This window comes from Nelumbo lutea, chromosome 5 (genome assembly GCF_056320005.1).
Source record: "Nelumbo lutea isolate HS-2025 chromosome 5, American lotus-T2T, whole genome shotgun sequence".
Taxonomy (NCBI): Eukaryota; Viridiplantae; Streptophyta; class Magnoliopsida; order Proteales; family Nelumbonaceae; genus Nelumbo; species Nelumbo lutea.
In genome coordinates this window covers 54,855,863-54,880,004 of record NC_142688.1, presented here as the reverse complement: position 1 = coordinate 54,880,004, position 24,142 = coordinate 54,855,863, and the positions used below count along the sequence as shown (strand labels likewise).

At 38.6% G+C, this 24,142-nt stretch overlaps 1 protein-coding gene across 1 annotated transcript; it reads right to left on the bottom strand.

Moving 5' to 3' along the window:
• Window positions 1-8,725: 8,725 nt before the first annotated feature.
• LOC148852500 (uncharacterized) lies at window positions 8,726-11,965 on the bottom strand. Its single transcript, XM_088943029.1, has one exon. The coding sequence runs from the start codon at window positions 11,575-11,577 to the stop codon at window positions 8,881-8,883; it is 2,697 nt and encodes an 898-aa protein (XP_088799155.1). The 5' UTR covers window positions 11,578-11,965; the 3' UTR covers window positions 8,726-8,880.
• Window positions 11,966-24,142: the final 12,177 nt, after the last annotated feature.

Genomic DNA, 24,142 nt, shown 5'->3' with positions numbered 1-24,142 from the left:
AATGACAGTTAGATTGTTTGCTCCCTTTGCCAAGGAAGTTACTGGAAGCCTTTAAAATCAGTGGGATTTTTAGGCTATACTTGGAGAAGTCCTGGCATGACAAGGAAGAAAAAGAGGGGAAATGTATTGAAAAGGAAACCAGTGAGTCAGTGACAAAGGTAAAACTCCAACTCTGATAGCTGCTCTCTAGGAAATCCAAGTTCATTCAGAACAGAGCTCACATGTGACTTGGATAGGTGATTGCTGCATGGTCTGGCCTATTGAAGAAGCAACAGCTGTAAGGGCAGTGATGTCATCTCTTTTACATGGAACAAGATTTTTTGAATACCCCCTATGCCTAGAGGCAATTCAGGTGGAGGGAACTCATCACTACCTGATGGCCCTTGGGTAGTTAAGTCATCATTTTAGGGAAGATAGATAATTAGTGTTGAGGATGAGCATCTCATTCAGTTTGAATCCAAGATCAGCCAAGTCGTTAGCAGGGAAATCTGGGGTGGAAGTGGATTTGTCAGCATGGTAATGAACATATATTAATTTTTTTTAGTCAACCTGGTAGTTTTTCTTTTTTTTGGCTAGTTCTTCCTCTCAAAACTTGAGAAGCAAGGTCGCATGTATATACATATTTTTGTTTACATAACATGCTTTTGGTTTCTGTTATCAATAACAAAATTATAGGACAATATTATGAAATAATTTAATTTTGATGTTGGTGCAACATCTTAAACTTTCACAAGAAATATAGGGCAATGAAGGACATAAAGACATTAAATCAGCAATTGTGATAGAATTCACTTTGTGTGACAAAGGTTAGGTCCCCTACAAGTGATGTAGGAGATCATGGCATCCTATATTGCTATCCTAGAGCAAATTTGGTTCAGCATATTGAGCTTATTATGTCTATGGAGGATCCTTGTGAAATTTTCACTATTTCTCAATCACCAATTACAACCCTATCAAGAATGCAACTATTTATATCATTGATTTTTTTTTTTTTTTTTTCGTATTCCAATTCAATTACAATTTAAAATGAAATATTTCCAATATACTCCTATATGGACAATTGTACAAACAAATTTCACTGATATCCCCTAGATTCCCAATATAAGGGCATTATGAAGTGGTTTGACACAGAAAGGATGAAGCTTGCTAAAGAGGAAAAACTTTGAGTTTTGATATAAACTTGAGGAAAGGCTTAGATGTTATAATGTAAACTTGAAAATTTTGCCTTGATTAATTTTAGCCCTTGAGAGATGTGAAGTGAACTTTTAATGAAGACTGGGATGTTAACTGCTGTAATGGCTGCTTGCAGGATTAAAGAGAAGATAGAGAAAAAGAAGAAAAAGAAAGCACAGAATCAGACAACAGGCACCTAAGATCACTCTTATGGTTTATAAGAAGCATTTACCATAAGCTTTGTAAGCATAACCATTCACTCAAATCTGAATCATTAAATGAAATGTAACTAAACTATGATTAGACAAATCAAACTCTTAGGCTGGAACCCCCCCCCCCCCGTTAAGGGCCCGCGAATAGGATCTCGTCACAGGTCGGTTAACGGGAAAAACTTCTTGATTTCCCTTGTTTCTCCCTTTTCTCGAGGAACCTATCTTTAGAGCCTTAATGGTGATTTGTTAAAGAGATCACCAACTCTCCTCTGCTCTTTCTTGACTGAAAATATCGATAATCTTATTGAATATCATCTGCTCCTTTAAATAGGAATTACAAGAAGGTAAGAGTCTTTCTTTAGGAAAACTACCTAGCAAACATTTATCTTTAAATAGGAAATAATAATGCTACCGCTTAATTAATAGAAAAATATTTAAATTGGAAATCTTAAAATTTAGCTAAGAGATAAGATAGGAATACTGAATTTAACGCCCATTATTGCAGCTGTTTGCGGCTGTACTTCTTTCTAATAAAAGCATCCACAACATTTCTCCCCTCCTGGACTAAGAGCTTGTCCTCAAACTCGAATTCAGGGTAGGTGTCCTGAAACACAGTCAAAGGAATCCAGGTAGCTTTAGCCAATGGTAAGCTGGCCCATTCCACCAAAACTTCAACAACACCTCGATTAATTCTGGAACAAACAAAAGACTGAGATTGGGGAATGATTTTGCCCTCCTTCAAAGGTGGTAAGGAGGGAACACTGGTAGGAGGAACACCCTTAAACTGCTTGAGCAAGGAAATGTGGAAAACATCATGAATCCTACTGTGCGCTGGAAGTTCCAGCTTATATGCAACCTCACCAATTCGCTGCAAAACCTTGAAAGGCCCATATAACTTAGGAGCTAATTTATGAACAGCCTTGTGACTCAAAGAGCGCTGACAATAAGGCTGAAGTTTCAACCAAACAAACTGCCTAGGTTCAAACGACAATTCCCGATGATGCTGGTCATAGGCTTGCTTCATGCGGATTTTGCCTATTGTAAATGGAGAGAAATTTCAGCCAAAAGAGCATCTTGCTCTTGTAAGGAACGATCAATCTCCTCCAAACGAGTAGAACCAGGTTCATAGGACAACAAACGAGAAGGTTCACGGCCATAGACAACTCAGAAGGGTGTCATTCCTAAAGAAGAATGATAGGCAGTGTTATAACAATACTCGGCCCAAGGAAGCCAATCAACCCACCGTCTCGGTTGATCCCCAACAAAGCAACGGAGATACATCTCAATCGTTCTATTCACCACCTCAGTTTGACCATCCGATTAAGGATGATAAGCGGAAGAAAAGGCTAAGGTGGTACCATTTAACCGAAACAATTCCTTCCAAAAGGTACTAGTAAAAACCAAGTCCCTGTCGCTGACAATAGATTCTGGTAACCCGTGTAAATGAAAAATGTGAGTGAAAAAGACATGGGCGACAGAAGTAGCGCTGTACGGATGAGAAAGAGGGATGAAATGAGCGTACTTAGAGAAGCGATCCACCACTACATAAAGAACTGATTTTCCCCCAACCTTGGGCAGTCCCTCTATGAAATCCATGGAAATATCAGCCCACATCTGCGTTGGAATCGAAAGGGGCTGAAGAAGACCAGCTGGATGTAGATTTTCCCATTTGTGTTGTTGATAAATAGAGCAGTTTTGTATAAAGTCCCTAATAGAGGCCTTCATACCTTGCCAATGGAAATCAGCTTGGACGCGATACAGTGTTTTCTGAATACCTTCATGGGTGGAGTTATGAATACTGGAGAAGACGGAGGGAATCAAGGAGGAATCAACCGGGAGATATATCTGACCCTTATACATCACAAGCCCATCTGTAAAAGCCCAATTGAAGTTTGCAGCTCCAGACTGAATTTTCTGAACAAGAGTCGTCCACTCTGTTGATTGTGGCATCTCTTTCTTGATGTCATCCAATAAGGTGACTCGAGGACGTGAAATCCCACAAAGGAGAATAGTGTCCTCTTCGCGCCTAGACAATGCATCTGTTGCGCGATTTAAAGATCCCGCCTTGTAATCCACCCGGAAATCAAACCCAAGCAGCTTGCTAACCCAATGTTGTTGGGGAGAAGTAACAAGTCGCGGATCCAACAAGTACTTGAGACTATAATGATCAGTTTTGACAACAAATGATCTTCCCCACAAGTATGGTCTCCAGTGTTGGACTGCCCTAGCTAACACAATCAATTCGCGTTCATAGGCTGGCAATTTCAAATGTCGATCAGCTAGTTTACGGCTGAAGAAAGCAATCGGGCGCCCTTGTTGCTGTAAAACGACGCCAATCCCCATTCCGGATGCATCACATTCAACTATAAACTCAAGATCAAAGTTCGGTAATTGCAAAACTGGAGTGGTGGAGAGGGCATTCTTTAAATTTTCAAAAGCTGTGGCAGCTGCATTGTCCCAATGAAAGGCATTCTTCCTCAGCAGGTTGGTTAATGGGGTACCCATCACGCCATAATTCTGTACAAATTTGCGGTAATATCCTGTCAAACCGAGGAACCCGCGTAGAGCCTTGGTGGATTTGGGCGTGGGCCATTCCTTGATCGCTTGAATTTTGGAATTGTCCACTGTTACACCCTTGCCGTTAATGACATGACCCAAGTAAAGGACCTGGTGCTCTCCAAAGGATCACTTGGATCGTTTAAGGAAGAGCTTGTGTTGGCACAGCAGCTCAAAAACAATCCTCAGATGATGCACGTGTTCTATCCATGTTTTACTGTAAACCAAAATGTCGTCAAAGAATACTAAAACAAATTTGCAAAGGTGGGACTGAAATACCTCATTCATTAAGGACTGAAATGTGGATGGCGCGTTTGTGAGACCGAACGGCATAACTAAAAACTCAAATTGGCCATGATGAATTCGAAAGGCAATCTTCTCAACGTCTTCGGAAGCCATTCGAACCTAAAAGTACCCCGATCTTAGATCTAATTTTGTGAAATACTAGGCACCATGAAGTTCATCCAACAACTCGTCCACAATGGGAATAGGAAATTTATCCTTGACAGTCCGGTTATTAAACTCCCTGTAGTCAACACAAAATCTCCAAGTACCATCCTGCTTTGCCACCAACAGGACCGGGGAAGAAAAAGGGGAGCGGCTAAGGCAGATTATCCCCTGCTCCAGCATTTCAGCACATTGCCTTTCTATCTCATCTTTATGCAAGTGTGGGTAGCGATATGGCCTTACTACTACTGGTTCTGAACCCGTCATCAAAGTGATCCGGTGATCGCAAGCTTGGGAAGGAGGAAGTCATTTGGGTTCTTGGAATACATCTGGAAAATCAGTGAGGAGCCTTTCCATGGTTGTTGCATGTGTCATTTCATCTTGGAGCACATGAACCTGTGGGTATTTTGCCTTCACCACTTTACCCTGCCAAGTGACTTTCTTTCCGTTCAAGTGGAAGGTCATCGTTAGGGCGTTGAAATCCCATAGGATTGGGCCTAGAGTGTTCAGCCATTTCACCCCAAGAACTACATCAAATCCATCCAAGGATAGCACAAACAAATCAGCAAGGAAGGATTCAGAATTGACCTGTATTTGGACTCCCTTACAGATGTCCGGGCTATGTACTCTTTCACCATTTGCTACGGCTACCTGCAGTCTCGGTTTGATTTCCATTAGTAGTTCCAACTGGATGGCAGCTTGTTCACTTACAAAATTGTGTGTGCTTCCTGAATTGCGTGGAGAGAAATCTCGGGTTCCAATGAAGAGGATTCATCCTCATCTTCCTCTTGTTCATCCACTAGGAGGCAGAAAAGTCTCTTGCACTTGTGCCCTGCTGAGTAAAGTTCATCACAATTAAAGCATTGCCCCCTCGCCCTGCGTTCTGCCATCTCAGCCCTGGACAAGCGCTTAATAGGGGGTGCAACAATGTTGCTTCCCACACTGAATGCCGATTTGGAATTGTTGCTCGTAGGTGGTTTTGTTCTCGGCTGGCTGCTGAAGATGGAGCCGTTCCGAGTGGTTTCGAGGTTGCCCATGTTGTTTGAGGCCGCCCTATACTTATAATTCCGTAGTTGAGTTGCAATTTTCATTCAAAAGCTCGAGCCAAATTCATAGCAGCAACCAGATTGGGGGGATTTTGCATCTCCACATCCACCCTCAAAGTTTCCACTAATCCCGCGGTGAACATGTCAACCTATTGGTCTGGTCGTACCGAAGTTGCTCTTGGAAGGAGTGTCTGAAATTGGCGTTGATACTCAGCCACAGTTCTAGTCTGTTTGAGGTTGATTAGTTCGCCTAATGGATTGCTTGTTAATGGGGGACCCAAATCTAAGAAGGCAGTAGGATTTGAATTGGGTCCAACTGAGCCCAGGTTCCGCCTGCTCCAATTTATAAAACCAGAGTTGCGCCTCCTCTGTCATGTGGAATGCGACTAATCCTACCTTGTCCCTGTCCTCTGTCCGTTGGTTGCTGAAAAACTATTCACATCTATACAGCCATCCCAAAGGATCTCCAGCTCCATTATAGGAAGGAAATTCCAGCCTGCTATATTTGGGAACAATCACGATTCCCTGGGCAACGACCTGTTGCTCGCCAGACGATTCTGCCAAGTTTGGTCGGCGGCCATTTGTGGTTGCAGCCCCTTCTGAACTCTTTTCCTTGCTGGAAAAATGTAACTCCATCAAGCGCCTCAATTCTCGGACGCCGTCCTTGATCTCGCGCACCTCCTTGCTGTTTTCCACGAGTTTGTGCTCCAGATCATGAACCCTAGTCTTCAATTGCTCAAACTCACCCATGACGGCTTGCTCTGATATCAAATTGTTAAGGGCCCGCGAATAGGATCTCGTCACAGGTTGGTTAACGGGAAAAACTTCTTGATTTCCCTTGTTTCTCCCTTTTCTCGAGGAACCTATCTTTAGAGCCTTAATGGTGATTTGTTAAAGAGATCACCAACTCTCCTCTGCTCTTTCTTGACTGAAAATATCGATAATCTTATTGAATATCATCTGCTCCTTTAAATAGGAATTACAAGAAGGTAAGAGTCCTTCTTTAGGAAAACTACCTAACAAACATTTATCTTTAAATAGAAAATAATAATGCTACTGCCTAATTAATAGAAAAATATTTAAATTGAAAATCTTAAAATTTAGTTAAGAGATAAGAGGGGAATACTTAATTTAACGCCCATTACTGCTGCTGTTTGCGGCTGTACTTTCCAATAAAAGCATCCACAACACCCCCCAATCATGCAAAATTATCAAAATAATTTCTTATTTTACTCTCCTATTCAAGTTTCTAAACTTTGGCAAAATAAATTGTGCCTGTTCTGTAGCAAGTTAACTAGAAAAAGTAGCAGCATTCTACATTCTATTGCAGTTGACTTTCTGGTCTGAATGAAAGTTCTTTAAATTTTCTGCTCTTCTCATCAAATTATTTAAAACATGGTCTAGTATACCAATCATCCAGGTCCTTTAAACATCAGCCTACAAATATAGACCACTTTTGCCACATAATATGAATTTATGCATGAAGAATTTCTTTGAATCCCCCATGCCTTGCTGGTCATCAATGATGCCTACTATGGTCATTTTGGATAGTATGTCAACATCAAACACTAATCAAAATACATTTTTTTATCAATAACTCTGAAAATTTTCATTAATTAAAAAGCTGTAATATAGAACAATAAGTTACAGGGAAATCAGCATAGAAGCTGACCCAAGACAGCATTACAAAAATGCCCCAAACATCTCTGTTCTTTGAACCCCTTGTTTTGCTAAGCTATCAGCCAAGCTGTTGGCCAATCTCCTTACCCAACCCACCTGAATAGACATATTTCTAGACATACATTTGAACCTTCTGAAATCATTCTTCAGCTGCCAGGTCACTCCTTCCCCTTTTTGCAACCATTTTATCACAGTTTTGAGTCTCCCTCAATGAACAGTCTCATAATCCCCAGCACTTTGGCCTTCTAAACCCCATATACTGTAGCTAGAAACTCTGCCCTAGCTACATCACCCTCTTCCACAGGACCGGAGAACCTAATCAAAATGCATATCATGCTTGTTCCTTTGCAAGTTAGAAAGATCCCTTACATCTCTTCATTTTTTTAGCCTGATTTCTGGATCTAGATCATCAAATTTTCAAAATCTCAAATTTTAGTTATATGTTCTTCATTTTAATCCTATACCCATTGCTAGTTCTTTTCTATCATTAACATAGTCCATTTTCAGCCTTTTGAAACCCTGTTCAACTGACTTTATTTTCAGTAAGTATAGCACTTAACAATCTGGCCCTTTTTCAATCCCTAGCCACTACACTGTGAATCCTGCAAGCAGGCAATTTTAGATTCCATCCATGACTCAATTCCTTTCAATAGTGAATACACTCTAGACCAAATCACCAATAACAATAATGACTTCTACAGAGAATAAAAACAGAGGGTCAAATATTAATAAAAAATTAAAAGGCAACCTGCAAAACCGCATGCCTTAAGTTTAACCAAAATGATCTCCAATCAAGGAATGGATTGATGTATGAAATGAACTAGGAAACTACAATATTTCAGATCTATACTTTGTTGTTTTGGTTAAGCTTTATATACTTCTTACCAGTCTGCAGTCCCAGCTGAACTATCAGTAATTCAACAAGTTGAACAGTTAAACAGATGGTTGAACTTGTTCAGATTAGACCTATATATCTAGTCTGAATCTGACAGAATTGGTTTAGTCCAGAAACCGATTGGGAAACTGATTTAAAATAGTCTCTCTGACAGAATTGGTTTAGTCTCTCTGACGATTTTCTCTCAGAAGAAAAATAGTCCAAAAGAGTGAGAGGACTGATTTAAAAAGTTGTGAGAAGGATTAGATATCACAGCAATAATAGGGTTTTGGGAGAATAGTTGTTCGAACCTAACTCCCTTCCCCAATCCTTTCATTAAAAAGTAATTTACAAAGTTTATGTATTTACAAAGAAGCCCTTAATTGGGCGAATAACTTAATTAAACATAAACATAAAGAAACATAAAAGGCCCATTAACAAAAGAGATAGAGACATGAATAAACAAGATGAAAAGATTTACATGCTCTGCCAATTTATAAAACAAATATTGTTGGAGGGTGTTATCTTAGCACCTTCTTGTTTGTTTAATAAATTTTTGCTTTTTCATTGCCAAAAACATTATAAAACAAATAAAATAAAATGCAATGATTTATTATCCATACCTTCCCATACAGATTGAAGAACAAAAACAATGATAAATATCAATTATCATATGGAAATTTTTCTGCTTTGACTGAACAAATAAAGAAAAGCATTAACTCAGTAGAGAAGAAATATGAAGAATATAACATTCATGTACAAATAAAGTAAAATATTCACCCATTTAAAAATAAAGTATGAGAAGTTGCAATAGGCCTGCAATGATGACAAATGCACAAGGTGCAAAGCCAAAAAGTAAAATACAACAATGTGCCTGATGATTTAAGATAACTTAGGCCCTAAGACAAGAGGATTTATCTTCAAACTTTGCATTTACAAGAATATCATAAGTTGCATCATCAGGTACCAGGCCTTTATCAAGCATTTCATCATGCAATCTAAAAGCCTCTTGTAAATTTCCTTCCTTGAAATATCCAGCAATCAATGTGTTATAAATAAGAACATTGGGAGACATTTTCTTTATTTCCATCTCTTCCAAGACTTTGCGTGCATTCTCTAGCTGTCCTTTGTTGCAAAGACCATGTACAAGAACAGTATAAGTAATCCTGTCAGGCAAGAAACCCTTGCTTAGCATCTCTGTGTAAAGCTCTGATGCAATGACTAAATCGCCTGCTTTCAGTAACCCATCAATTAATGTAGTATAAATTGCCAAATCACAAGGAATCCCCTCATCACACATTCTCTTATGCAAAGCAAGTGCTGCCACCATGTTGTTCTGGTTTCTAAATCCACCAATTAGACTATTGTAAATGGCAGTATTTGGAATTAAACCGGATGCAAGTAGATCAGTGAAAAGCTCATGTGCACTTTTCATATCTCCTCTTTTACAAAAACCATCAATTAAAACATTATACATCGTAACATCTAGTTCAAGACCCTTGCTCATCATCTCATTTTTCATCTTCAGTGCAAGATCTATATTATTGTTTTTGCAAAACCCATCACTCAAACTGGTGAAAGTAACAACGTTTGGGGATATCCCTTTCTCACACATTTCCCTGTAAGTCATCAATGCCAAGTCCATGGAACCCTCTTTTATGAATCCATCAATAATGCTATTGTAAGTTATAGCAGTGGGAACACAACCCTCTTTGACAAACTTCTTCAGCATATCACTTGCCTCAGATGTTCGACCAGCTTTGCAAAGACCATTAATGATAGTATTATATGTGAAGTCATTGGGAGCAATCCTTAATCCCAACATTTGGTTATGAATGTTGAAAGCTTTATCAATCTCTCCTTTTTTGAAATATCCATCCATCAAAATAGAATAGGTGATTACATTTGGTTTGACACCCCTCTCAAGCATTTCAGAAAAGGCAGTAGTTGCCAAGGTAGTATTCCCTTGTTTGCAGTGACCAAGTATCAGATTGTTGTAAGAAACCACAGTTGGAACCACTCCTGTATCTGCCATCTTACTCCATAGTGTGCAAGCTTCACTGAACCTGTCATGTTTGCAAAGCCAATTTATGAGAATATTATATGTGACAACATTAGCAACTTTGCATTCAACTGCCTCATCAAATAGATTAGATGCCTTTTCCCATAATTGAGATCTCAAGAATCCTCGAATCAAGGAATTGACAATAAAGACACTGGGGTATAAACCTATGAGTTTCATCTGAACATAAAGCTCGTATGCCTTCTCCATTTTTCCATTTCTACAACATCCCTCAATCAAAACTGCATACGTGACATTGTTTGGAGTAATTCCGCCTTCAGACACCTGGGAGAACAAATCTAAAGCACTATCCAAGTTCCCTTGAATGCAATATCCCTTTATTAGGCTTGTTGCAACCACCAAATTCATGGGTAATCCATTGTTAACCATATCATCCTTCAGTTTAAATGCTTCTACAATATTTCCTTGCTTCACACAAGCACCAATGATGCTAGTGTATGTATCTTCATGGGGAGCCCACCCCATATCCTTCATTTCTTTAAACAACTTGCCTGCCAACTTTGAATCAGGTATCTTACAAACAGCATGGATAACTGTATTATATGCAACTGAATCAAGTTTAACTCCTCTAGCATTCATTTCTCTAAAATACCTCTCAGCCTCCTCAGGATTCCCTTCTTTCAAACAAGCGCGCATCACAGCATTTAGAGTGAAGCAATTGCATTCTATACCTCTCTTCGTCATCTCTCTATACAAATCCCTAACTTTCCCAGTCATGTTCACCCTAACCAATGAAGTTAGGAGAATATTTCTATACGTAAGTCCAGGAACAATGTCACTCCTAACCAACCTATAAAAACATTCCACTGCCTCTTCAAACCGCCCAGCCCGTATGTAGCTATTCAATAAATAACTAAACAGAAGTGGATTTGATTCACACCTTTTTGAGCTCTCAATTAGGTGATTAACCATAACATCTACACTGGGAATAGAATTACCAGAAACACATCGATTCAGCAGATGTTGAGCAGTAGAAGATTTGCTTGACTGTGTAATGATGTGAAGCACAATACACAATGCATCCACACCTCGAACAAATCCTCGCTGTTTCTCGGCCCATTCGAAATATTTCAATGCTGATATAGGATCGTGTTGGTTGTTAAGAAGAACCTCTATTACATGGTCTTGAGTAAGTACTGTATCTGCACTACGAGAGAAAATTTTTTGCCCATTCTCTGAAACAAGGGGGCTAGATTGAGCACACCTAGAGTCTTTAGAAGTTTCCGAGTCCGCCTTCCGAGAAATTCCTGAAACGGATAGCTCCAAATTTCCAATTTTGGAGTTGGGTTCCTCTAAAAGTCCCATCTTAGAATCGTGTTCCCTTGAAAAATCGATTTCTGAATCAGATTTAGCTGAAGCTGGTTGCTCTGAAATTGTTGTTTCTAACGCAGTTTTCTCCCCAATAATTAGATCATGAGGATGCTTGGCCGAAGCTGAGCAAAGGACCTTGGGGTTCCTGCAGGAGCGAGACAGCCATTGAGATGAAGAAACTTTTGAAAATCTCATTGTTTTGCGCGGAAAAGAAAATCCGAGGCGGGATTCCTCAGGTTGTTCTAGAGGGTGGTGGCCTCAGCGGCAACGAAACCTTCTGTGTCCTGCTCCATTGCTTCTCAACGACCTCTCTTATAATGCCATACCCAGCATCGCCTCTCCTCTCGTGAATCCGGTGCTGTGATCGGTGTAACGCCTAAGAATGTTATTCCAATCTACAAGAGCCGAAGTTTGATGGATGCTTTAACCCTAGAGAAGTTGTGCAGAAGGAAGAAGCGGTCTGATCCATTTTCAATTTGGATGCTGTGTAGGGTTTAAGCTTAGGATTTGCTCGGAAGCACGGCGATGGCTTCACCCCATGACCCAAAGCACGCATCAGAATAGGGGTGATGATGGGCCGGGCTAGGCCGGGCTGGGTCGGGCTTTGCACTTATCATAAGGGTTATAGTATGGTTTTTAAAACTGGATGGATGGTCGGATCAGAAAAATTGGGAACCGATTAGGTGATTGGTTCTGTTTTCCCCTATAATCGGATTTTTCTCAAAAATCATTAATTTTGGTTAGCAAACCGCTGAACCGAGCAGTTAACCATTTGAATTGTTTGGTTCAAACAGTTGGACCATTCGAACCGGTAATCGGACCTTTAATCGGTTTGGTCTCCAAGTCGATTTTAAAAATCATGGGCTATAGCTTAGGCTCAAGCCAGGCCTAGATTGGGGTTTTAGGCTTGAAACATAAGCCCTGGCCCATGTCTATACAGGCCTGGACCAAGTCAAGCCTGATTCCGAGCCAATATCACTCATATATAAAATATTACATATCTACATATTAAATGACACAACATGCATATAAACTTATTTTATACATTATATAATATAAAATATTACATATAATATAAATTATGCGTGTCATGTTATAATATTTACTAGTAAGGACCCGTGCGATGCATGAGAAAATCTAAAAGATTTAATAATTTATTTTTCATTTAATATTGATTTATAAAAAATAATTATTGTTAAATGAATATGAACAAATATTTTTTAATAAATTTTGTTTTATTAATAATTTGTAGTAATTTTAATAAAACTTATTCTTTTTATTTTTTTAAATAAAATTTTGATTACTTTTAAATAAATAAAAATAATTATAAAAGCTAACATTTTTATTAATTCCACTAATAATTAACAATTACATAGAAATGACAGCGGGGTGGGTTCAGGGCAAGGCACCCCATCCCTTTCCCTACCCCATAGTCAAGACACTCTACCCCATCCCCACCCCATCCCTGATGTCACGTGGGTTCAAGGCAAGGTAACCACTCCTTAATGTCAAGCGAGTTTAGGGGCAAGGCACCTCACTCCTCATCAATGGTGGAGAATCCTCAAATTTCCCTACCCCGTCCCCAATATTGAGTGGGTTCAAGTATAGGGGTAAATTGGGTTGTGCTAGGTTGACACGACACTACCCACATGTGGCTCGTAGAAAGTGCGAATCGTGTCATGCTAGCCCATGAGGCATCCCGGGCCATGCCTCCCTCCTCTACGATAATTTGGGTGTTAGGTTTGGTACGACCCATGGCTCGAGCTCACACAGGACCATGCCATGCCATGGGTCAGGAAGGTCCATGGGTCGGGCCTTGGGCAAGGCCATGCCACACACCAAGCCAAATTCAAGGCAAGGCACCCACTCCCCGTACAAGGTTTTTAAAATTGGACCGGATAAGGAACCGTTATGGGGTCGAACAATCTAATTGTATGGTTTAAACAGATGGCCCGCTCTAACAAAAAAATAAAAAAATATAAAACAACAAAAAAGGCCAAAAATTGTTGCTCGGATTGACGGTTTGACCGCCTAGGTCAGTGGTTTGCTAACCAATTAAACGGTTTTTGAACAAAAAAGTGGGTTTGAGGTGAAAGGGTATCCGGTTCCAAATTTTTATGGTTTAACTACTAGGTTTTAAATTTAATATTTTAATATAGAAAAGTAGGAAAACTCCCATATTTGTTAGTCTAAAATATTTTCTATCTTAGATTTAATTTTTGTAATTTATTTTTTAATAATATCATTCTAATTTATGAAATTTAAAGTTGATTTTTAAATTTAAATCTTTTGAACAAATAAACTAAACTGAAAATAGACCCAAATCGATACAACCCGAGTTGGTCGGCTTCCACTAATGGTCAATCGGTTTAGACTGACAAACTATAGACTTGATGAGATCAATGATTTGGTTGGTGAGACAACTTGCAACTCAGCTGATCCAATCATTAAACACTCTTAATTTCAACTAAATTTATAGTCTAATCTCTAATAAATAACAATAGTTTAATCTTCAATAATTATTGAAAGTTTATAGCAAATATGCACAATCATTGAAAATAAGTTTATAAGGAAAATATAATAGATATATAATAAAAATATAATAATTACAAAAAATATAAATAAATATTGAAAATATACTAAATTAGTCAATAAATAGTGTAATCTTAAATAATAGTTTAATCTCTAATAAGTATAAATCTACAAATTACTAAAAATAAATTTATAAAAAAAATACAATAAATACATAAATTAAATTTCTTTCTTGTAGTTCTGCTTCTTGCTCTAACAATTCAGAAAGACTTGTCGGAAATCACTGGTTGGGTTTGTCCCCCCAAAAAAGGCATGGAGTTCTCCGGTCAGGCCAATGACAGAAATTCCAAAATAGGGAGCATTGTGAACTATCTGCTTCAAAAAGATAGTGGGTTGAATGAAACTTCAACCTTCTTTCTCGGAATACGGATGAGATCTGAAAGGTCGGGCAGACTATGCAATAGCTTCGATTAGAGCAAAGCCCATATTCCTTTCCTGATAGCCCTCTTTTCTTCCGACCACTGCTTGCCATGGCCAATTGTTCTAGTTGTCATCTTGGAATCCCATTTTTTTGGAACGAGTTGAAGGAGTGGGCATTATTGGTGGAGAGGAAGCAATAAATTGGGGTTTATCATGACCAATGCTATGAGCTTCCGAAATCCAATGGGATCTTCGTAAAGTTGATCATTATGAGTGTTACTAATAAATTATATTTATTAGTAATAATTTTACAATAGTAGTGTAAATTCATTCAATATTTATAAGTGTACTATTATTACATAATTCGTTACTAATTTTGTAAAATATTAAATTATTATTAATATGAATTTTATGAATTCTATTATAATTATTTTTCTACTTTTAAGAATTTTTTAATTTTATTACATAGTTTCGTTATTTTATCTATTTAAAATTATGTGTTAAATATTTTGTTATTTAAATATTTATATAATATGGAAAATATTTAAAATTTTTCATTATTTGAATTTTATTTATTGTAATGCTATTACATAATATGAAATATTTTGTGATATTATTTAGCTATTTTGTAAAATATTAAATTATTATTAATATGAATATTATGAATTATATTATAATTATTTTTCTACTTTTAAGATTTTTTTTTAATTTATTACATAATTTCGTTTTTTTTGTCTCATTAAAATTTTGTCATCTTAAATATTTTGTTATTTAAATATTTAAATAATATGTAAAATATTTAAAATTATTCATTATTTAAATTTTATTTATTTTAATGTAATTACATAATATTAAATATATTGTTATATTATTTAGATATTTTTAATATTTTTATTTAGGATTTTAGTTATTGAAATATTTAAATAATGTTTTATTTTTTAGTGTTAAATTTTTATTATTTGAATAAGATTTAAATTGAATAATTCGTAAGATTATAATTTATATTATTACTGCATAATTTAGTAATGAATTTTGTAAAAATATTGAATTATTAATAATCCGGTCTCTTTCTTTATGGTTGTTAGAAATAGTTAAGCATATGTGATTTCCTTATTGATTTAATGGATAATTATGTGGAATTACAAAAATAAAAAAACAGAAAATTACGAAGGGGGTTTGAAGCAAGGAGAGGTATGGTGACATGGACAGACCAATTTTAATATATACTAGCAGGAACCCGTGCAATGTGAAAGATTTAATAATTTTATTAGTATTAAATTAATAATCAAAATGTGTTGTTAATTAGCTAAAAGTATTCAAAATTATTGTTAATATCTAAAATTTTAGGAATTGTATTTTTCATTTAATGTTGATTTATAGAAAATAATTATTGTCAATTTAATATGCATAAATATTTTTTAATAAATTTAGTTTTATTAATAATTTATAGTAATTTTAATAATTGTTATTATTTTTATTATTTTTAAATGAAATTTTGATTAATTTCAAATAAATAAAATAATTATAAAAACTAATATTTTTAATAATTTCACTAATAATTAAAAATTATTTAGAAATGACAACGAGGTGGGTTCAAAGCGTGGCACCCCATCCCTGTCCCTAGTCCATAGTTAAGATACTCTTCCTCATCCCTGCCTCGTCCCTAATGTGAGATGGGTTTAGGGCAAGGCCACCACTGATCGACATCCTCCCTCCCTTGGCATAATTTGGGGGTTGGTTTGACATGATCCACAGCCCAAGTCCACACGGGGCGGTGCCATGCCTTGGGCCAAGTTGGTCCATGGCCTTGGGTCAGGCCAGGCTGCGGGCCGAGCCAAGCTATGAGAGGTCCACTTTTTAAAAAAGTTGAGAAAGATGTTTCAATTTTTATTTCATATGATTTTTTATATATACAATTGTTTATATATGTATATACATCTAGTTTTGAAAACATTATCCCCGTCAACCCAATATTCAATTTGATGATAGAAATAATCAAAAGAATATATTGAGTATCGACTACATGGTGAATTTCTAAAAGTACACAAAATTGTCTTTAATATTCAAAAATGTAATTTTATGAAAAAATTGGAAAATTTATTGTACTTGTGTAATTTTGAAAATGTATTCAAATTTATTTATTTTTATTAAATAATTTATTTTCTTTTTAAATGGTTTACTTACTAAGTTATACTAATTTATCTTATAATTTCTAATATAAACTAACCAATAATATCCTTTTTCCAATATTATACTAATTTATCTTAATAGTTTGTGTAATTATTTGTTCAAATTATAGATTTCCATTTCCAGTAGTCATTTATCTTTAATAATTTTCAAAAATTTGCAATGAAAATTACATAATTTTCAATTGTTTTCCAAAATCTATCAAATGTAATAAATTTTTCTAAAATTTCCGGAATATTCTATTAATTTTTAATAATTATTTAATGCATTTTAAATAAACTTTCAAATACATTATATCTTTTAACTTCAAAAATGTTATTTTACGAAAATGTAGTTTTATGAAAATTTTTGAAAAAATTATTACATTTGTGTACCTATGGGGATTTATTGATTTTTTTTTAATTTTTATTAAATATATATTTTTATTTGGTAGTTTATTAACAAAATTACACTAATTTATCTTTTGTTTTTCAATATAAATTAATTAATAATTTAATTTTCTAACATTATAATATTTTGTTCCCCCATTTGTATTTGGTTATTAATTATAATAATAACAATAACTAAAAATTTACACTTTCTGATAATTGTTAAATATAATTCTCAATTTTATAGAAATTAGTTAAAGAGTTTTCAATTTCTATAAAATGTTATTAATGAGTTAATTAATAATATTATTTATTAATTTTTTGTAATTTACTAACCGTATTTATTTACTTTTGCTAATAACACTAATTAATACTCATTGAGTATGGGTGGGATTAAATATTAACTGTATTTAACTATTTATTACGTAATATTATATATTTTATAATTTTATTTTTCTATTTTTAATGTTTTTATTTAAGATTTATATTGAAATATTTAAATAATGTTTTATTTTTAATGTTAAATTTTTATTATTTGAATAACATTTACATTGAATAATTCATAAAATTATAATTTATATTGCTACTACTTATTTTTATTATGAATTTTGTAAAAGCATTGAATTATTAATAATATCAATATTATTAAATCTATTAATTTTTTGTGTTTTGAATAAATATTTTAAATTTAATATATAATTTCATTATAACATTTAAATAGTTCTGATTTAATTGAAATTTTCTTTAGATAGATATAGATAAAAAGTGGGGGTGAGGATAAATAGGAATTAGAGATAGTTTAGGAAAAAGTTTCCCTACTAAATTTGAGATAACTTAAGAGACAAAAAGGTGTATAAGATTATTTACGAGGTAAATAGGAATTAGAGACAATTTAGGAGGAAGTGGGGGAACATGGTGTCACTTGGCTAAACATTAGAAAAGCAAATCCTCTTTCTTTATGGTTGTTAGAAATAGATAAGCATATGTGATTTCCTTATTGGCTTAAGTGATATTACATGGACTAAAAAAATAGAAAATTCAAAATTTGGAGAAATTTGGAAAGGGGTGAGGGAGAAAGGAGAGAGGTGCTCACATGGTAGGACCAATTTTAATATATATATAATGTAAAATAACATATATACATATGTATACATTATATACAAAATGTGTAAGTTTAAATATATGTAGGTCGGGCCAGGCCTAAGTTAGGCTTGAAGTATTAAGCCCAAGCCCGACCCTAAAATTTACATGCTTGATGTGGGCCTAGGCCCAAGCCGAACCTAAACACAAAACCTAGGCCCAAGCCTAGAAATTTTGGGTCAAGCTTGTGTGGGCCGGGCCGAGCCGGGTTGAAATGATCACCCCTACATCATAACATATATGTGTAAGTTCTTTTAGCAGTTAGATTAGAATTACATCATAATGATAAAGCACAAACCGACAAACGACCCTTGGCTTTCTACTTTTCCACAATTTTACGCGTTGTGCGTACATGTTGTATGCACCAAATCCGTAAGGTGCCTACTACGTACCACCTTCGTGCTGAAATGTAAACTAGCGGGGACTCGTGCGATGCATGCAAAAATTTGAAAGATTTTAATAATTTTATTTTAAAGCACTACCCAAATTGCCTTGAATGCAATACCCATTTATTAGGCTTGTTGCAACCACCAAATTCATAGGTAATCCATTGTTAACTATATCATCCTTCAGTTTAAATGCTTCTACAATATTTCCTTGCTTCACACAAGCACCAATGATGCTAGTGTATATATTTTCACGGGGAGCCCACCCCATATCCTTCATTTCTTTAAACAACTGGCCTGCCAACTTTGAATCATGTATCTTACAAACAACATTTATAACCGTATTATATGCAATTGAATCAAGTTTAGCTCCTCTAGCATTCATTTCTCTAAAATACCTCTCAGCCTCCTCAGGATTCCCTTCTTTCAAGAAAGCGCGCATCACAACACTTAGAGTGAAGCAATTGCATTCCATACCTCTCTCTGGCATCTCTCTATACAAATCCCTAACTTTCCCAGTCATGTTCACCCTAACAAATGAAGATAGGAGAATATTTCTATATGTAAGTCTAGGAACAATGTCACTCCTAACCAACCTATAAAAACATTCCACTGCCTCTTCAAACCGCCCAGCCCGTATGTAGCTATTCAATAAATAACTAAACAGAAGTGGATTTGATTCACACCATTTTGATCTCTCAATTTGGTTATTAACCAGAACATCTGCATTGGAAATAGAATTACCGGAAACAAATAGGTTCAACAAATGTTGAGCAGTAGAAGATTTGCTTGATCGTGCAATGATGTGAAGCACAATACACAATGCATCCACACCTCGAAAAAATCCTCATTGTTTCTTAAATATTTCAATGCTGATATAGGATCGTGTTGGTTGTTAAGAAGAACCTCTATTACATGGTCTTGAGTAAGTACCATATCTGCACTAGGAGGGAAGATTTCTTGCCCATTCTCTGAAACAAGGGGGCTAGATTGAGCACACATAGAATCTTTCAAAGTTTTTGAATCTGCCTTCGGAGAAATTCTTGAAATGGATATCTCCATTTCAAGTAGGGAGTTCACCCGGCGGGAACTCTCCAACGATCAAGTTAGTAACTCAGACTGAGAGCTGAGAGAGAGAGAGAGAGAGAGAGAGAGAGAGATGCAGAGAAATCAAGGAGCTAAGAGTGATGATCATGCGATCCCCATGCCCCTGGGGGTTGGGGTCCTTATATAGTGGTCTTTTGACATATCAAGTGTAACCACCTCCAAATCTCTGTTGCGGCGATCTTCTGTCAAATAACGGCTTGGCGTGGCTGGCCGTTATATGTCAGAGCTGTGCTGGTGGGCAAAGGTAATCACTACAGAGTACGGTCCAGCCAGACGCCGCCAGGCGAGAGACGTGGGTAAAATCTGGCAGGTACGGTTGTCAGGTAGTGAATCTCCCATGATACGCCGAGCTGCTCTGCCACGAGCTACTTTACACCGAGCTACTGGTGATGCACTGAGGTGCTTCTCCGAGGCGGGTCTCTGAGAGCCTAAGTTTAGGCGGGAACGAGATGATCCTAGTTAGGGGGCTGATGAGCCTAGCCCGAGATGTCTTCAGCTCAGGGTGCCCCCCTACTTGGGAGTCTAAGCTCGGGGTGCTCCCTACTTAGGAGTCTTAGCTCGGGGTGTCAAAGTATCATCTCGCAGCGAGCTGCCACTTTGGGCGAGCTATCAGGTTGAGCTGTACCAAGCTCGTTATGCTGAGTTGTCACTTATGTCGGGCCATGTCCACGTGTCCCCTTATTATGAGGTCGGGCCAAATCACCCTCCATCAATTACCCCCCGCTCCCTAGGCCAAGGGTTCTGACCTGGTGTGGGGAGTTCATGACATGATGGGTGGATTTGTCTTGAAGTCCAGGTTGCCTAGTCGGATAGTTTGCTGGTTGGACTAGTTCACTGCTTGGCTCGATCAAGGATAACCCGGGTTGCATACAGTTCATGCGCGGATGTCACGCGATCTATAGACTTCGCGGACGCCAAAAAATGCGTTAAACTGATTTCACCTCAGGGGTCGCGCAACCGGTTTTCTTGAGAGTCATTGGATCGCCTTGATCTTGATCGTTGATTCTCGGATATAGCGGCTATAAATAGGGGGGACTCGAGTCATTTTCTCCCCCATAAGTTTACTAGTGTTCACTCTAAGGTCGCACCTAGCTCGGGTTCTCCAGCTTGTCAGCTTCCTAGTTCGGTCGTTTTCCCTTGGTGAGTTTCCCCATCTCCTCTCTTTTTCCAGTTCGTTTCAGTTCGTAGTTATGTCAGACCATAGCTTTGATAGGCTTCTAGATGAGCCCGAGGTGGGTACCTCGGCTCAAGTAGGTATCTTTGAGGCACAGTCGACCTACGAGGCGCGGGAGGCCTTGGATAACCCAGCATCTACCGCTCATTGAGTTTGGGTACCGGACAAGTTCGGTTCCTCAACTATGACCGTAGAGAGGCTTAAGGCCTTGATCCGTCAGTATAATCTTCCGAGGGAGTATACCTATAATCTTCCCGCGGGTAACTTCCCTTGGGAACACAATCATGATGAGATCGTGATTTTCGGACGCGGCTAGGCTCTATCTTCCTCTACACCCCCTGATCATAGAGGTCTTAAAGTTTTTCAACGTCACCATAGACCAACTTCACCCAAACTCCATTCGGAATGTGGTCAGGACAATCTCCCTCTTCTTCGACTACGCCCTGCCGCTTGATCTCAAAATTTTCTCCTCTATCTTGTCCATAAAGAAGAATACCTCTAGCGTTCTCCCCGAGCATAGGTGGGCCTACTACCTGTCACCTCGCTCGGGCTATAAGTTGTTGCACAAGCTTCCTAGTAAAATCCCGGCCTGGAAACAAGATTATTTCGTAGTCCGCAAATCCGCGGGGTGGCCCTTTCCTACTCATTGGAGGGTGGCTGTTCAGGACTCTAGTATTAGGCTGGACCTGAAAACAAGAGAGATGCTCCAATCTTGGGTGGAGCTCGGGTTCGACTACAAGGACTATATCACCGAGGACAAGCTCATAGAAGCTGGTTTGAGCTTTGGTAGGTCGCTTTGGTCTAGAGTTAGTATCTTATCTTAATAGTTGCCATCTCTTTTTGATAGCGTAGCTAATGTCGAGCTTTTTTGCAGGCCCAATGGAATAGCTCAGCGCGGATAAACTCTTCGGGAAAATGAAGGGGAAGAAGAAGCGGGCTGTCAAAAGAGCTCGCGTCGAGTCTCCTCGGGCTCCTACTCCCGAGCCTAAACAACCCTCTGTTGCTCTGGTGATTGACTTAGAGGAACCGGAGAAGGCCCTACCTCAGGAGCCCGAGACAACTACGGAGCTTGCTCCTGAGACTACCGTTACTACTTCGGGGAGCGGGGGATTGGCCCGGAGTATTCTGAATCTGAAATACAGCCTTCGCAAGAGCAAAGGGCTGCGTGCATCGAGGAAGTCTCCAACTGAGCCGAACTATCGCCTGCTCAGCTCGGAGCTCGAGCAGCTACCCACTGTATGGTGGTAAGTCTTGTTTAAGCTTTGATTTCTGCATTTGTAGCCTTACTGGTACTAACCGACACTCTTGGCAAGTGAACAACGTCATGCATGCCCTGACCTACTAGTCTGAGCAGCACTTAAAGCGGGCTCTAGCTGCTGAGAGTTCATCTCGTGAGGCCCATACCGAGATGAAATTAGCCCGTGTCCAGATTCACCGGCTAGAGAGTGATGCGCTAGCTCAGAAAGAGTTAATCAAGTCGTTGATGTCGGAGAAGGAAGACCTGCTGCGCAAGGTGGAAAACCTTGAGATAGATAAAGGAGCTCTGAGGCGCCAGATAGAGAACCTCGAGGCGGATGTCAAGGAGCGGACTGAAATCTTTCTTTAGTCCATGGAGGAGGCCAAAGTCAAGGCCGTCCAAGATTATAAGAGGTCGGAGGAGTTCGAGGGAGAGCTGGTCGAGGCTGGGGCGGAGGGCTACCGCAAAGGCTTCAAGCTTAGTAGGTGGCTAATCAAGCGTGAATTCCCGCAGCTCGATGTGAGTGCCATCACTACCTTGCGAATCACAAAGGAGGTAGCCCTTGAAGCTACCAAAGACCCAAACTCGGAAGCGAAGAGCGACGGTGACGACATTGCAAAGAGCAATGCCGATGACAAGGCTGGCTCCTCCGCCGAGGCTTCGGGCAAGAGCAACGAGTGCCCCAAGTAGTTTTTTGTATTGTGAGCCTGCAAGCTAACTTCTTTTTCTCCTTTCCCCCTTTTGTAATGAACTCTTTATAATGAAATACATTTTTCGTTAAGTGTTGTAAAATTGATCTTCTGGCCATGGTGATTTTTTTTGAACTGTTGAACTATCGAGTTAGATGACCGAAGTAGGGGTTCCTTAGCTGTTACCCCGAACTGTCAATGCTTAGAGGCAACTTCACAAGGTGTACGCTGAAGTGAGCGACATTGTAGGGTGTATGCTCGACCTGTCTGCGCACTGGTTACCTTGCCTATGTCGAACTGCCTGGTATGCCCGAGCTATCATAGGTGCTCATACCCGAGCTGCCTATTCCTTAGGCATTTTTAGAGTACTTTGCTTATGTCGAACTGGCGACTAGGTCTTTGGTGGTGCCGAGGTCTTTTGTTAGCTCGACATTTTAGCCCTTAGGCTGGGGGAGCGACTCATAGTCCACTCTCTTCTGGAGTTCGCCCAGGTCGAGGAAGCGACTGGGTCTTGTATGGTGCCGAGGTTTAGCTCAGCACTTTGGCCCTTAGGCTCTAGGAGCGACCTATGGTCCACTCACTTCTGAAGTTCACCCATGCCAAGGAGGCGACTGGGTGCTGAGGTCTTTTGTTAACTTGGCATTTTAGCCCTTAGGCTGGGAGAGCGACTTGTAGTCCACTCTCTTCTGGAGTTCGCCCATGCCAAGGAGGCGACTGGATGCTAAGGTCTTTTGTTAGCTCGGCGTTTTAGCCCTTAGGATCGAGGAGTGACTTGTGGTCCACTCAATTCGATAATTATAGGTAATATTGCCTTGGGTTGACAATATTCCATGCCCGAGGTATCTACTTCCCTTCTAGGGTTTTGAGCTCATACGTTCCTTCCCCGAGTACTCGCTTTACTCGGTAGGGTCCTTCCCAATTTGGCCCGAGCTTACTAACACTAGGCTTAGGTACCATGACTTTACGAAGAACCAGGTCTCCGACGCGGAGGTTTCGCTTCTTGACCCTGGTGTTATAGTACCGAGCTACTCTCTGCTGGTAGGCCGCGGTCCTAATGTATGCGAGGTCCCATACCTCATCAAGTAGGTCGAGGTTGGTGCATAGTTCATCCTTGCTTGCTTCGTCATCGTATGCATCCAGGCGTTGCATAGGGACCTCAATCTTGGCTAGGATCACTGCTTCCGTGCCGTAAGTGAGGTAGAAAGGGGTCTCGCCCGTTGCGGTCTTCACCATGGTTCGATAAGCCCATAGTACACTGTGCAGCTCGTCTACCCATAGTCCCTTAGCTCGGGCTAGACGTGCCTTCAGTTTGCGGAGAATGGCTCTTTGTGACCTCCGCTTGACCGTCCGCTTGAGGGTGCGCCATTGAGTTGAAATTTTGTTGTATCCCCACGTCTTTACACCAGTTATGGAATTTGATGTCCTTGAATTGTTTTCCGTTGTTAGAGATGAGCAATCGGGGTAGTCCGAAATGGCAAACTACATTCTTCCAGAAGAAGTTCTGTACACTTCACGTTGTG

Coding starts and splice junctions, on each gene's coding strand:
- LOC148852500 (XM_088943029.1), bottom strand. CDS start 11,577: ATGAGATTTTCAAAAGTTTCTTCATCTCAATGGCTGTCTCGCTCCTGC.